Raw genomic sequence first — 16,726 nt, 5'->3', positions numbered from 1 at the left:
CTGAAATACTGCCCTCAATGAGGCCAAACTTAGATTCACAAAATGTTTAGGGGTATGCAATACCCCTGCATCCCCCCAGAAAAAACACTGCATATTGCTTACTATCAGTATCTTTCTCCCCCTTGATCCATCCCTATCTATATTATGGGTCTAAGTTATAGATTATTATAATTATCTTTATATTGCACATACATGTGGCTTGTGTAAGGCCACTTAGGTTTAGTACAAATGTAGCATTTGCTACATGACCATGGTTAAGAAATCAAGAGAGAGATGGAATCTTTCTTCCCCCTCACATACCTCCACCCTCCAAACCCCACAATCCTTCCTGGAGTATGACTTGCTACAACCACTCTAAACCATGAGTTATTGTCAGCAACACATTACATGATTAAAGCTAACCCAGCTCCTTGCCTTAACCAAGAACTAAACAAAGTTCCAAGCACAATTAAGAGAAATAGTTAAGCTATCAGCAACATTATGCATACTTTTAGTGAGTTAATGGCTGAGGTGAGATATGAAAAAGGCATTTTCCCACTCATATTTTGATAGTAGAATCATGTGTTACCATCAAATGCCCAGCTGCCACTCTGCAGTGAAGAAGCGGAGTCAGGTGGGAGTGATATGAACTATTAGCAGGAGGGTATGGAACTCCAGACTGATGTGTATGAGCACTATCTCAGCTTAAATATTTATTTCCTAAATGTCGCATACCTGGTTGGTGAGAGGCTGTTGAATCTGGTCAGCATATGATAAGGCAGAAACTTGTTGGTCATTTAAGTTTTGCTGCCGACGATCGCTGTACTGCTGATGCGAATGGGACATCTGTCCAGCCATCTGAAGGCCAGCAGCATGGAATGAAAATGACGGTGCAAGCCGAACAGATGAAGGTTTGCATGCTGAAGTCTCTCCTCCTAGAAAGGACAGCACAAGAATTTAGTATAGCTTTCTTAATTCCATTGAGCTTTACCTTCATGTCAAACATACAAAAAGGGGGAGGTATTTTTCAGTATGGATCAGCTTTCATTTAGGGTTTTTTAAAACAAACAAACAAACAAACAAACACACCTGGATATGGGTGAGTCAAAGTTTCTCATTTCTAAAAACTGTTGATTAACCTACCGTAGTTGAGGAAATTGCATATGTCTGTATAATATTTATTTTCTTGTGTGTGCGAGCATGTGTATGCATTGACTGATTTTATTATATGGATGGATACAGATATATAATTTACAGATACACCTTTCTGCTTACTAGATTTTACATCAACATTTACTTTCTTCAGCCTTTTCAATAACCGATATGGCCAGTCCAACCAGTGGTGCAGTCTACATGTGGGGAATTTCATGGGACTCAATAGGGGCCCATTTTCCCTTCCTACCTTGGTCATGTTCAAAAGCTTGTGGGCCATAACAAGGAAAGGAAGACCTGGGGTATCTTGCACCTCCACCCTGGCACCTGGCAGTAGTTACCAGCCCTTGTTGCCTGAAAGTCAGTGTACTTTGACAGTGCCCTTTTATATATAAAGACTTTGAAATAAAAATAGTTGTTTGTTATATGTGGTTGACTTCTAATAAGCATTCCAATGTGGTGAGCACAGAATGCACTATCATATATGCAATTTCCTAAAATAAAATAAATGTTAGTTTAACAGCAATACTAACTACAACCACTCCAATGATGAGACTTTCTCCCTGACTGTGTTCAGAGCGTATTTAGCTGTAAATATTCATTAAACAATGAATATGTATGTTTGTTTAAGAATTGTGTGAAGTATAAAAGGGAAACTTGATTTAAATTAATTATTAAATATTCTTTCCCACAAAACAAGCAGGGGATGAGGCAGACACCTTTAATGAACACATTAAAAATATATTTATTTTATGACAATATTTTATGGCTTTGCTTCTGTTGTTTATATATAGCACAGTTATAGGCTGTTTTTAACTGCTTGGTCATTCTTTTTCTTCTTCTTTTTTTAGTAACTGCTTTATGGAGTTTTGTTATCAGTTTGGACAATACAAAAATTATATAAAGTGTCGTGAAATTTCAATGCCATACTATGATGTATACCAAAAAGACACTAAGATTAAATTTTTCTCACCTCGGAGTAAGTCCCCTGAACTCAATGATATAGAGCAGACATACATAGGATTGCACCTTAATTGTTAATATAACTTTGAAACTCTTAGGCAATAAAAGTTATTTGTAATGGTTCTACTTCTGTTTTATTTAGAAAGATGATATCAGTACTGTGAGTCATAGTGTAGATGAGGTCTAAACACTTCTAGAAGTCCAAGTCTATTCAGATACTAATGTCAAACACCTGAACTGGCATCCATTCCCCGACCAGTGAGATATTGCTATCTGACTGTAGTCCACTTGACACTAAGTATATACATATGAAAGACATCCTTGCTACAATTTTTCAACAATAATATTATACTGCCACTATGGGGATGAAGATGCAAGATACCAGTACTGTAATCTCATTAGCATCATTAAAACTGAAGGTGTTTCTACATATGTAAAACTATATAATACAGAATGTTTCCATCTATCTATTGTTGCATGAAAATGGTTTTGGTATCTGATGTAATTCCTAAACCAATTTCTGTTTTTAGATAATAAATGTCCATATTGCAGCAGTCACCATCTTATTGTAAGGAAGTTTTGTTTGTTTGTTTGTTTGTTTGTTTGTTTGACAGATTTATAAACAGCCTGAAGCCATCATACTGCTGTGCAAAAAGAGAGAGATAAACATAAGATACTACAAGGGTTGTAAATAATAGGAATGTTTTTGACAACATTATTTTGTTTGTTTCTGGTAAGTAACTTAATGTTTTCCATCAAGTAAAAGTTTGCCTCTTACTAGAAGCAAGCTTACAGTAGTTGTTTTGCTTGATGGAAAATAGCATTGTAGTAAGTATACCCACCTTTACAAAACTCTACAAAATTTCAACTAGGAAACTGCTCTGCAAAATTAATGCACACACTAGAGTTCATTAAAATATTTAGAGAAAACTTACACTTACATGACTCATGTATTAACACAGGTAGAAAAGCTAACATGCACATAGGAAAACTGATTTCTCTAGAAGCAGCATGTGGATTGGTACATGTTAACATATATGCTAAAGCAGTATTTCTATTTGAAAAGATACCAAGAACTCAAAACTACCAATTGCAGTTTGAGTAACTACAATTGAGGGTGCAGCCAGTAGTAACACACAACTCTTCTTCAAAATTCTTGATCATTCCTTGACTGGAAAGATTTGGTGCTAAACTCTCCATTCAAGCCTGGACTCTCCAAGACCCTTTTATAGTAAAATTGGCAGGCACTGTCCGGTTCAGATCTTTGGAACAGCAAAAGATTGTTGACAAAACAACTCCTATTATAACCCTTGCAGTATGAACCTATACATGCAGAAAAGGCTCTTCTGAGTCCAGTAAGACTTACTCCCAAGTATGCATGCATAGAAATACAGTGCCTTGCTATTAGAAGGGTTTGAAATATTAATGTTCTCTCAATTCTTAACTATAATTCCAGGAAAGGGGGTATTCCAGTCCCAATGCATTTTTCCATCTGGGTTGAGATCAAGTAAAAATCTAACACTGATGCAGGCTGGGATGGACACAGTAACTCCAAGAATAGGACCAGAACTCTGAATTAACCATGCTAAATCTCTTATAGGAAATCAATGAGTGATAGATTAAATGCAGAACTATTACATCAAAACCCTCAGGAGATACAGTCACTACTTGGTTTCTCTTCAGATCGTATAAATCTTTCGCCTTTCACTAAATTGGAATTAGAACAAAAATATGCCCTTTAAGAAATGATTAGCCAAGGATGGGGGCTTCTTCAAAGAAGAATCACATGTGAGTGACAACCAATGAAAGCTCCATCCAGCTGTTACTTCCTTCAGCATGCTGCTACTAGTAAACAGCTGGTAGAACCCCTGAATGCCACTTTAACCACTGAATTTGGGAGTTTGGGGACCAAGGGGGTTAAGAGGCAGCAGCTATTCTCTGTGCCTGCTTCCCCAAAACCAGAGGGTAGACATAGAAACAGAGCCTTGATTGGAGTTGAACAGGAACAAGTGGCAGGGCACATGTTCCTTTCCAACCTGAGGCAGCAATGTTCAGTCAATAGTGCTGATCTGCATGGAGGCTTAGGAGGAAGAGTAAGTGAGCAGCAGCTGCGTACTCTTTTGTTCCCAGCTTAACTTACATGAACTCCTCCCTTCTTAGCACACTTAACTGCATGAGGTTCACAAAGCTAACATTTGTTTCAGGGCCCAACAGAAAAGAGAAAATTATTTTTTCCCATTAAAAGTGATCTGTGATCAGTTGCTTCTCTCCATATCCTGCAATCAAAAATAGGTGCATTTCCCAAAGTAATAATACCAAATGAAGAATTCTAAAACTTGTGCATCCTACAGACCTGTTTTTATCAGCACTCTAACCCACACTTCTGGGAGAAAAACTGAAAGTAATACTAAATTCAGTGCCAACACTAAGTTGCAAAATTAAACAGGATTTGACTTTTATGAGTATTATGTTTCCTAGATGACAGAAGTAAACAGTCACTCATCAACACTCTAGAAAATTTAGCTTCTACTTAGAGGCAATGTGCTACTTAAAAGGAGTGTACTGGCATTCTGCAGTCGGATGGGAAATTATGAGTAATGGAAAATTTCCTGCTACCAATCAGTCATATCTTACACAGGGGTTATGTTCCAGGGATAGCGTATAAAGCTGAAATTGCATATAGTCAAAACAATCCATTGGAACTGACCCTATGTGAGCAATCTTACCTTCTGAAGCTGACACACTGAACAGATCTTACCCCACCCAAGCAAGGCACAGATCTTTGAAGCTCTTGCTTACCAGGCTCTGGGAGGCTCTCACGAAATTTCACAGGGCCATCCAAGATCTTGCAAGAGCCTCCCAGAGCCGAGTAAGCCAGTCTAGGAGCTTCAAAGCACCTTCTGCATTGGGAAAACTCTCTGCCTTCCATGTATCTTATTTCAACCAGCCAGCTTTCAACAGTGTAAAGTTGAATTTGAACATGTTAAACACATGTTAAATTGAGAATCGAGTGTACTATATTTTCCCACAGAACAATTTCCATTTCTAAAATGGAATTATTTCATAAAATTAAAACATAATTAACATTACTAATAACCAATGAAATTGCCAAGTTTCAAAGTTGCATGTAACTTATTTTCAGTATCCCTAGGAAGGCTATATAAGAGAGACAGTCTGAGTGCAAGACAGAGACCCCAAGACTTGTTGTTGTTCAGTCGTTCAGTCGTGTCTGACTCTTCGTGACCCCATGGACCAGAGCACGCCAGGCACCCCTATCCTCCACTGCTTCCCGCAGTTTGGCCAAACTCATGTTAGTAGCTTCGAGAACACCCCAAGACTAATCAGGTCTAATTGTAAAGGTGGCAAGAAATACACAATCCACATGTGCTAAATCAGATCCTATTCTAACTTAGTGTTAAAAAAAAAAACCCCTTCAAAATTTATAAGAAGACATACATGACTGGATTCTGTAAGGATTCCAACTATATGTATACTGAATATTCTTTATCTCTTTGCATGAATGTATAGGTAATAAAATAACCATAACTGCAGAATCAGAAAAAATCACCACCACCTTGTCATGCCCCCATGGGCACACAAACAACACAGCACATTGTCCATTACTTGAAATACTAGGACTTCCTGCTCCTAGTAATCACCAGTATGCTCTGATGCATGTGCAACAGGGAATATGGAGAAAGGACAGCAGGCTCCGTAAGGCCCCATGAGAAGAGCTCTCTATGAGCATATGTGGGGAGAGACAGTACTCAAAATTCACCCCTTATTTTTTAGGCATGCTTTACTTTTAATGTTTGGGATGAATCCCCTCCCCCATAATCTTACCTATTATATCTGAAAGAGCTATTAAGTCCTAGAATTCCCGCCCCCCCCTACAATAAGGAAGAGACTTCAGAGAAGAGCTCTCTGAGAAAAATTTTAAACAAAAATGGTACAAGTGTAAAGTATTACGTACCATGTCAAAATCTAACTTTATTATTTTTGAGTTGTCACAGCACATTGGTGGTAGCAAATCTATCACAATCTCTCATTCAAATTCTAAATCCAAAGAGGGGGAGTATAGGTCCCCCCCTTAAAAAAGTCTTGCTCTAGAGCAGGGGCAGGGAACCTGTGACCCTCCAGGTGATGCTGGACTGCAACCCTCATCATCCCTGAATATTTGCTATGCTAGTTAGTGATGTTGGGAGTTGGGAGTTCACTAACAACTAACCCAGTGCTTCTTGAAGGGTGTGGCACGCCACACTGGTGTGACTGGAGAGGATAGCAAGTGTGGCTGGAAGATTCAAGGAAAATCAAAGAAACTTGTTTATATTTTGGGAATGATTAATGTTCTTATGTAGGTGCATTGTTATGTCCCATGATCATATTATAAAGTAATTGTGTTCTATGTTATAAATCAAGTACTGCTAGGGTTTGTTTATTTTTGTTTTCCAATGTATTTCTTATCAATAAGATAAGACACGAGTAAATTTTTATTCTGAAAGTGTGGGCCAGGAAAAAATGTATAAGAACTACTGATCTAGACGGTCACTGGTTCGCTCCCCTTACTCCATAGGTAGTCATGATTTAACACAATTTGTTAATTAGATTGGAATACAACACAGATTGATCTAGATAAAGGTTAGGAAAGAAAAAAATGCTTTTTGAAAATTCCTACATGCATGTAACTCAAAAAAACTCAGCTATGTATTATTTGTTGTAGCTGGAATTGGAGATAAAGAAATTGTGACGTCAGTAATGCATTCCTTTTTTGATATGACAATACAAACTAAAACCAAATTGCAAGGGTGGGGAACAAAATCCAACCAACTAGCTGGATCCTTAGTTCCCCCAACCCCATGGGCCAAATTCAACAAGCGGCCAGGGTCAGTCACTTGTCATGCACCTGATGTCAGCTTGACATTATGTGACCCATTTTTGTTTGCCTGCACAGCCTGACATCAAATTCTGCAGGCGGAGGCACAACTGATTGGCAGTGCCTACAAACACTACTTTCAGAGTAAACCATTATCCTACACCTGGGGTCATACATTGGATAAAGTGGACTTGCAGGTCACATGGAGAGGCCTGGTGGATCTAATTATATTATTCTATTTTTTATTAAATTTATATCTTGTCCCAACTCTCAAAAGAGCTCAGGGTGTTAAATAGGTCTGTGGTGAAGCAGTTCCACACTACAAGCATGTTGAAATTATCTATAACTATTTCCTCTAAAGATATAATATGTTGCTGTATACGAAACAGTATCATCTGCATGTATATTCTAGTTTCCTTTCTAATCTTATTTGAGTGTTTCATTAGAAAGAAACAATAGAGAAAATGAATAGTTCTGACTAGTACTTCCATTCCAGTTTATAGCATGTTTGCCTTACAAAACACCTTGATCCCATTCTCAAAATCAGGACTTATATTAGATCTTTCCATAATTGAAAAATACCATCACCCCATCTGTTTAAAGTTTTTTTCAAAAGCTAGTAGCTTAAAATTTAAAATGCACAATTATGCAAAAACTGTATAAAGCAATGCACATCAGTTTTTTATATAAAGAAAACATAACTAATTTACTCATTTTTTACCAATTAATTCTGCAAGCAACACTATGGTTAAAGGAAGAGAGCATGGGTAATCACCTGACTTCCTATAATTCCTGAACAATCTAGAATTAGTAGTGAGTAATGAGGGGGGCAAGTTTGCTGATGATACTAAACTGTTCAGGGTTGTTGTTGTTTTTAAAAAGGGGAGATTGTGAAGGACTTCTACAGATTGACTGGATGAGTAGCAAAAATGGCAAACACAATTCAACATAAATAAATGAAAAGTGATGCATGTTGGAATAAAAGAATACTTATTATGTAAGCTTATGGAGTCTGAACTGGATGTGATTGACCAGGAATGAAACCTTGGGGTCATAATAGAAAGCTTAATAAAAATACCAACCTAGTGCATGGCAGCTATGAAAAATCTAACTTCCCAACTATAGGTCATTAGGAAAAGTACTGAAAGCAAAACTGCTGTTGTGATAATGAGGCTATGCAAATCTATGGTGCAACCACATTTGGAATACTGTGTACAGTTCTGGTGACCTCACCTCAAAGATGGTAGAGTTGGAAAAGGTTCAGAAAAGGACAACCAAAATTATCAAGGGAATGGAGAAATTCCCCTACAAAGAAAGATTGCAGTGTTTGGTACTTTTTAGTTTAGAGAAAATGCGAGTAAGAGGTGAGGTGACATGACTGAAGTTTATAAAATTATGCATAGAGAAAAGTTTTCTCTCTCATAACACTAAAACTTGTGGACATCCAGTGAAACTGAATGCTGGAAGATACAGGACACACTGCATAGTTAAACTATGGAGTTTGCTCCCACAAGAGACAGTGATGGCTACTGACTTGGATGGCTTTAAAAAAGAACTGGACAAATTCATGGAGGAAAAGGCTACCAATTGCTACTAGCTATGATGGTTATGTTCTTCCGCCACAGTTGGAGGCAGTAATGCTCCTGAATATCAGTTGCTGGGAAGTGCAGGAGGGGAGAGAGATCTTGTGCTCAGGTTCTTCTTGCAGGTTTCCCACCTGTATCTAGTTGTCCACTTTGAAAACAGGATGCTGGACTAGATGAGCCATTGGCTGGATGCAGCAGGCTCTGATGGTGTATTTATCTTATTAAGAATTGTCCCAAAAGAAATGTGCAAAATAGTAATGCAAACTTTAGAAGAGTGCACATGACTATAAGACACAGCAGATAGCTGAAGTCTGTTTTCTAGAAACATAATTTGGTTTGCTTCTATATGAAGGAGATCAGGATATGTATGCTGACTCTTTGACACTGTGCACAGAGTACCATGCTATTCAATGACCATTACTTACTGTATATATGCTGTTGGTATTTTTATATTGCCATGTGATCTTCAGATGAAGGGTGTTAATCCAAATTTAATAAATAATAATAAAAAGAATTGCCTTGAGTACAAACTTTATTTTACCATAATTCTTTTATCAGTGACATATAATTTTCAATATTTCAGGCTGTAAAATACAGGGGAAATGATTATGCACAGTACAAACACAGGCAATGGTGCCCCTGAAGACATTCCCTGGTGCCCATGAAGCTTCTGCATATATACACCATGGCTCAGTCTCATTCTTCTTGAGGTGGTTAGCTTTGTTTCCAATGTTAAATGTTCATAGAGCTTAAGAAGGAAGCTGAAGGAAGATGATGTTCTTTCCTGCTTCCTCTTTCAGCTCTATTTGCTTTCAACAGCTGAACAAAAGCAGTTTGACTGGGGTGGGAGAGAAAAACAGAGTGGACAGGAGGGAGGAAGTAGGGTTCCACAGGAGTCAGGAGACAGAATGTGCATGTGCACATAAGCTGAATCCAGTAAAAAGGGTTCCATTGCAAATTGTTTCTTTTTTGTTTCTCACCACCACCACCACCACCCAAAAACTGTTATCAAATCACAGATCTGCCATGGATTATGCATTTAGTCAATGCTACCACGATTTTTTTAAAGGATGTCTTCAGAACTATCATCAAATCATAGGTCTTCTCTGTGTCCATAAACGTGATATGTTGGTGGGCTTTCTGATCATCCTATCTAAAAGGAGGGGGGATCCATGAGAATCTGTGCCTTCAGTCAATATTTTTGTGGTGCTGGAAACATTAGATCTGTGGATTTTACTGTGTGGTCTACTCTAAGCTTTAATTTGTAGGTGCTCTTAGAGGACCACATGCAGAATCATGTGAACTCAAGAGGTTATGTTTAAATTATACTGGATCCAACTAGCATCTATATACCTTGGAAAAGAGGTCTGCCTGTTTGAGAGAGGAAGGGGAAGAGTGACGAGGGAAAACAAGCAACCAGAGGGAATTATTGCATTCTCAAAAGTCTAATGCTCTCACAGGACCAAAATGGTTGGCAACCCCTGGTTTAGAACTTGGGATAAAACTTGATGATACCAAGTACAGTTTACATTGATACAGACATGCTATTTACCACTGAATAGGTCTGCAACAATTACTGGCACACCTGCCCACATCCACCTATGTGTCAGAAATTTGTGGCATATTTTGCCAATCCAAAAGAGCAATTCTCTTCCAACTGACCAAGTTTCCTTCAATGGCTGCCTGGAAGCAATTCATACCCACCATAGGCAACCACCAAGTTATCCTTCCAAGTGAGGATTATTGCATAAAGTATACATCTGTCAGAGGGCAGTGTACAATTATCTCATTATGAATGTTCTTGAACAAAAGGAATTATTATTTTTAAAAAATCAAGTCATGAATTAACTTTTTGTTGGCCTTGTTCCATTAAACACTATATTGTACAAGTGTGCTAAAAATAAAAGTGTGATTCTACTCTACTATTTTACTTCTGTGTTCAAACACAATCAAACTTTAATTCCTTTCCTTCTACTGAAATATCCAAATTATTTTTGTAGTGCATCCCTAAATCAATACAACTCCAATACTACTAATAAGGGAAGAGATGCATAGTCATATTCTGCTTCTTAAATTGCGTGTATGTGTAGAAAATCATTGACACACATTATAGACTGCTCTGTCCTATCTAATCAAATAACTGCAAGCTCATTATGACATAAAGGTAATAAATTTAACATTCTTAGTACAAATTAAGAGCAAATATAAGATAACCCCATGATTATTAGTATCATGCAAGAAAGATGACAGTCATTGATCAGCAGATGAGAAAAAAGGCAGGACAAGTAAAATTTGATAGATGGCTAGATAGTACATATAAGTGGAGATGACAGGAAAGAACAGAGCTTAGGACTTCTATTGCATGGGGAAACAACCCACATTTTTCTTAAAGCACAGAACTATGTACTTTACAGTATATTATGAACCCCTTTATGAATATCCATAAAATCAGATATTTTTTTAAAGAGCCATTTTTTCCAAACATAACCGTCCGTACACAAATATATCACAATTCACATCTATTTCAAACAGAATCCTCAAGCACTTGTTTCTGTTCCTTTAAGTATCCCAGGTTTTAATACTGCATTAGCATTCTCAAATACAGTAAGTAATGTCCTTAATCTCATCTCCGTAAATAGTAGCAAAGATAAAAACTGCAATACTCTTCTCCCTCAAAAGCACCAAACACTGTACTTCTAAACACAAAATCCTATAAAATGCACATTTAATGGTAAATATTTTGTCTGCATAAAAATCTTAGCATAAAGATTTTAAATATCTGTGTTTTTCAATGTAGGTAGGTAAGAGAAATTAAATCCTTATTTCTACTTCTGTTCTAAAATCTGTGTCTGCCTGCAGTGAGTGGAAACTGCTGCAGATCATTAAATACTCATTTATCAATGTCTCTCACCAGGCAACACAATGCAGCAGAACAGCACACAGAAACCACCCTGAACCCCAGCAACAGCAGCTAATTAGCATAGCCTACCACTAAAACGACACCGTATGATTGGAAGAGTTAGTCAGAGAGCTGGCCAATCAAAGCAGGTTATGCAAATAGGAAGCTTTAGTTGCCAGGGTAGAGCTGCTTCCCATTGTCCAATAGGAAAACAAGCAATAAACAAGAAATGAAATTGAGCTTTGTCACATTTTCAAGTTGTTGTTAACACTTTCAAGTTTACAGCAAAATTAGCCACAACCGCACAGGATTAGAATAGTGTTCTAAATTTCACCACCCCAAAGAAAGGGCAGTGCAATGCAATAATGCTACACAAGAATTTGAGCTAATTACTGCATTACGAGTTAGATTTCTCTTTTCACAATACAGCTGTATTACAGCAGGTTTGCTGGATATTTTAGAGCATTTAATTAGTCTTAGAGGTGTTAAAATATTTCTCAATAATTATTAAGATAAATAAAACACTTAAGTCTAAGGAGAACAGAGGAGAAATAGAGACCATAGCTTGTTCTTGTGAAGAAAAAGAGCAATTAAAAACTCAGAAAATATACAAGACATTATGCTGCTGGCAATCCACTACTTTAAGTTGTCTCTCTTCAATCTATAAGCAATCCAGAATTACTAAGGAACAATAATATTGGGAATACTCATACATCAACTTCATATAAGAGGAAAACATTCAACATGATTAGGTTTTTATAATGAGGTAGCAAAAAAATGGTATGTAAAGACAAGCACAAATGCATTGCATTTCAAAGTGCAAATGGACAATAAAACATGAATAAGTATAAATATAGATGTGATACAATATGCATAAAACCAAAAAATATTGTGACCATCAGTATTTCTTATGGGAATTATGAAATATTGATATGTTTCCTAACAGAGTGCCCCAAAAGTCTTATTACAAGACACAAATACTAATTTCTACTTTCAAAGCATAACCTCTTACAAGAACAAGTGCAATGCAGCTGCAGAGCTCCACATCAGGCTGAAAACTAAAGTGATATTCAGGTGTTTTAATGTATTTAAAAGGAGGGAGGATCTGAGAGAAGTCAAACGTATTATTAAATCATTACAAGAAAACTCAACTCACTTCATCTGTGTTTGTTGTTTCATTACTCCCTCACCTAAATACCTGTAAAAAGCATCAGATAGTCATAGAAAATGTTTAGAATGTTTAGCTATTTGGTTTCAGTATTTGAAATGTTGTTTGTTTGCTGCCCTTGGTTCCTTCAGGAGAAAGGGTGGGATATAAATTTGATTCAAACTATCAAAACAGATATAAACAGATGCTGCTAAATTTTAAGAGAAAGGTACAAATAATAGCTTAAAAGCCTTGATGAAACACCCTATCCACCTCCGAAATTTGCACATGCTTACAGAAATACTGGTCCATTTCCCATAGCATCATAGAGCTGGAAGGGACCCTGATGATCATATGGTCCAACCCCCTGCAATACAGAAATATGCAGCTGTCCCTTACGGGGATCAAACCTACAACCTTGGCGTTGTCAGCACCACACTCTAACCAACTGAGAAGCATTTCATTCAGTAAGTGAGATGGGTAGTATCTGTACTATCATGCAACCCCAAACTCCTAAATTATGAAATTTCGGAGTATGTTAACTATCAACTACATATATTTATTTCCCAATTTCCTCCTAGGAACTTCGACAATTCAACTAACAAATTCAGTGGATTAGTGTCAAGAGCAACATAATCAGAACTGATAGCTCATCACATATATAAAAAACCCTCACAGAATTTAACAACATGTAACAGCTGACACAGAATCCAAAGACACCCAGCTTTAGTTTTAAAACAAGTTTCTAGCCCTCGCTATTGGAAAGACAGCATTGCAAACAATGCAGTGATAACATCTAGAACAACTGTGATCTACCATATTTTCCGGCGTATAAGACGACTGGGCGTATAAGACGACCCCCAACTTTTCCAGTTAAAATATAGAGTTTGAGATATACTCGACCGCAGATTCTCCACCTGGCGTATAAGACGACCCCCCACTTTTGAGAAATTTTCCTGGATTAAAAAGTAGTCTTATACGCCAGAATATACAGTATGTGAAAAGTTCTATAAAGTATCTTACTATTCAGAATTGGCAAGAAACCTGACTTTCTGCAACAACTCATTTGTAAATCAACGAACTATGCCAGGGCAAGGGACACCATTCTTGTCTCAGCCTCACCACATTTCTGCAACATGCAAAGCACAGCATCTACCAGCTAGCAATAACAGAATGCACAGTCACTGCTGCATTCCTACCTACGTAAGACACTTCCCATAGTAGGTTGCAAGTACAGAAGGGGTTGGGGGAAATGGAATGTAGCTGGAATGGTAGCTTCTGCCCTGGTCTATGGGTTCTATCTTCTCTGGTGATGCTGCATTGTCCTACCCCAGACACTATGAACAGGAGAGTATTCCTATTGTATGGAAATTAACACTGGGACAACAAAAATGGATTCTATGTGCCCTAATGGTGGCCAATAGACTGATACTGATGGCAGAATAAAGATATGATACACTTTAATCAATGTACCGACAATATGTTAACACTTGCAACTTATGGACGGACTGCTTACAGATGTAGACTTTGTTTGGATAAATACGACAACATTTGGAATGAGTTTATACGGAATGTTGAAGGCTATTAACATCAAAATATGTATTAGGATAATAACACTATATCAATTTATATAAGAATGTATGGTATATTGCCATCCATTTTTTTATATTGCTTTCCCCCCTTTCATATATACATCTTTGTACTTTTCCCCTACTTTCCCCTTTTTTCTTTGTTAAAAAAGGTGTGAGCAGAAGAATGCAAATGGTGCTCCTTTCCATAACATGTTCCCCTCCTATTCATAATACTGTACACCAATGTGAGCACACAAAATCTACAAACAAATTATCTAAATGGTATAGAAAATCTGGCAGCAAGTTCATTAAAAAATGCTTTATGGGGGTCAGGGATAGCTGCAATGAGGAGAAAGAGATGGGGGGGGGGAATCATACCATGATTTTCCTTAACTTTGGTGCAGATAGCCTTTAAACTCACCACCTCTTCCCAAAATATAACCTGATGCATACCAAGAAAATCCTTATTCAAGTCAGGAAAATGCAAATTGTGCAGTTTAACAGAATGTGTAAATGTGCACATATGGTCTCAAATGGTATGTTCAAGGAGCAGATGCAGGGTAGGAAACTATCATTTCATTAGCTGACTCGCCTTATCTCAGGATCCAAATGCATAACTTTTCTTTTTTCTTTTTTTGAAAATATAAGCTTATAAACTCTAGAGTTCTGAATAACTGTGCAATTAACATTAAACAACACCCTGATTTATTTTGTTTGGTTGGGTTTAAAGCAGCTCTGCAATTAGGTTTCCATGGGATGGTGACTAGCACATTACCCTTCTCTCCTTGCCACTACAGGACAGCAGCACTAAGTTTCCTTGTATAGGCAGGATAAAAAACACAAAATATTTTCAACTGCCACTGCACAGTGCTTTATTTTCCCAAGTTGGAGAAAGAGTTACAGTTGCTCATTACAGAGTGAATACTCACCTCCCTCTCTGGCCTAAACAGTGTGGATTGGGGAGCATGCAAGAGACTAACCATAGTGTTCTTATACTTCACTCATAGCAAAGCACTATGGCAGCTGTTCCTAGAACTCTTTTGTCATCTTGTTTTTAAAAAGTTGAAGGCCAGAGCATACAACAGCTACTGGCATTATAGTGCTGTGCTTCAGTTCACTGTTACATACAGTCAAGGGGAAAAGAAAGTGCACCCTCTTTGAATTCTGTGGTTTTAGGTTCCTCAGGTGGTCTTAAAATTATGTAAATGCAACCTCAGATGAACAACACATGACATATTACACCATGTCATGATTTATTTAACAGAAATAAAGCCAAAATGGAAAGGCCATGTGTGAAAAACTGTACATAGCATAGCACTATAATACCTATGGCTGTGGTATGCTCTGGCCTTCACAGTGAACTGCACCAGTGAACTGAGGAACAGCACTATGGCTGCCACAGGAGGACAAGTATGTAAAAAGTACGACCCAATCACTTGTTTTGGACAACATCTTCCCACCTTAGGTTAATATCAGTGGCACATGCTCAATTAAAAGATAAGCAAATACGTAGCGAAATGAGAATAGTATTATGTACCATATTATTCATTGTTCAGTTTTGGGGATTTGTTTTATGAAACATTCAAACTAGAGACGTGCAGTGGAAAAATTTCCAATGCTTTATATCTCTGTGTAGTAGTAGTAGTGGTGGTGATAATTCTATTGTTTGTTTGTTTGCTGCCCATGTGCTTGCTGTTTGCCACTCTGGGCTGCTTTGGGAGGATGGAAAGGTTATAATTTTCAAGACAAATGCAGATCCACTAGATTTCCATTTCATAAGTTCGTAAGTAGAAGTGAATGGATGCCAATACAATATTAGACCAGTCCTGCAGTTTCAAAGTGTTTGGCTTTGTTTACTAAATACATGAAAAACAAACATTGTAAATCAGATCGCTCTCTAGGAATCTGATGCAAACTGCAAGCTAGGTAAATCTCCAGAAAAAATTTCATTGCAAAAATTTAAGTCCCTAGTTCTAATCAGAACCTACTCTGCCAGTTGTCTATACTTGTAGAAACAGAATGTGCAAATTACTTATGCGTTTTCCACTCATTTAACATGCAAAGCACCTTAAGTAGTCCGTAAGTTTTAAAACGTTTGGGAACCATTTTTAAAATATAATATAGCCACAATTCAGAATTCTCAGCAATACTGTTTTATTGAAATAGTCTTTATTTATATTGCTTATTTAACTCACAGGAAACTGTCAGCACAAATCCTATGCATGTCTATTCAGAAGTAAACACCACTGAATTCAATAAAACCTATTTCCAGGTGGGTATGCAATTTCTGCTTATGTTTATTTTATTTTATTCATTTTAATACCTTTTATTATTAAGACTTAAAAAGGACAACAGCACTAGTACAGTGAGGGGGGAAAGTATTTGATCCCCTGCTAAATTTGCCTGTTTGCCCTCTGACGAAGAAATGACCAGTCCATAATTGTAATGGTAGGTTTATTGTAGCTGTGAGAGACAGAATAACAACAGGAGAAACCCAGATGACAAAAGTCACGAGATTGAAGGTAATAACTAGTTTTAAGGTAGCACTGGTTCCCA

The 16,726-nt window shown here is 37.3% G+C and overlaps 1 protein-coding gene across 1 annotated transcript in view; it reads right to left on the bottom strand.

Annotated features, from left to right (window-relative positions):
• Window positions 1–16,726, bottom strand: part of DYRK1A (dual specificity tyrosine phosphorylation regulated kinase 1A) — a 57,179-nt gene that overhangs the window by 16,873 nt on the left and 23,580 nt on the right. The window contains exon 2 of the mRNA XM_033147017.1: window positions 715–914. Coding sequence (XP_033002908.1) covers window positions 715–914 — 200 coding nt within the window. The remainder of the gene's footprint in view (window positions 1–714; window positions 915–16,726) is intronic.

This window comes from Lacerta agilis, chromosome 4, assembly GCF_009819535.1.
Source record: "Lacerta agilis isolate rLacAgi1 chromosome 4, rLacAgi1.pri, whole genome shotgun sequence".
Taxonomy (NCBI): Eukaryota; Metazoa; Chordata; class Lepidosauria; order Squamata; family Lacertidae; genus Lacerta; species Lacerta agilis.
This window is presented reverse-complemented; position numbering and strand designations above follow the sequence as displayed.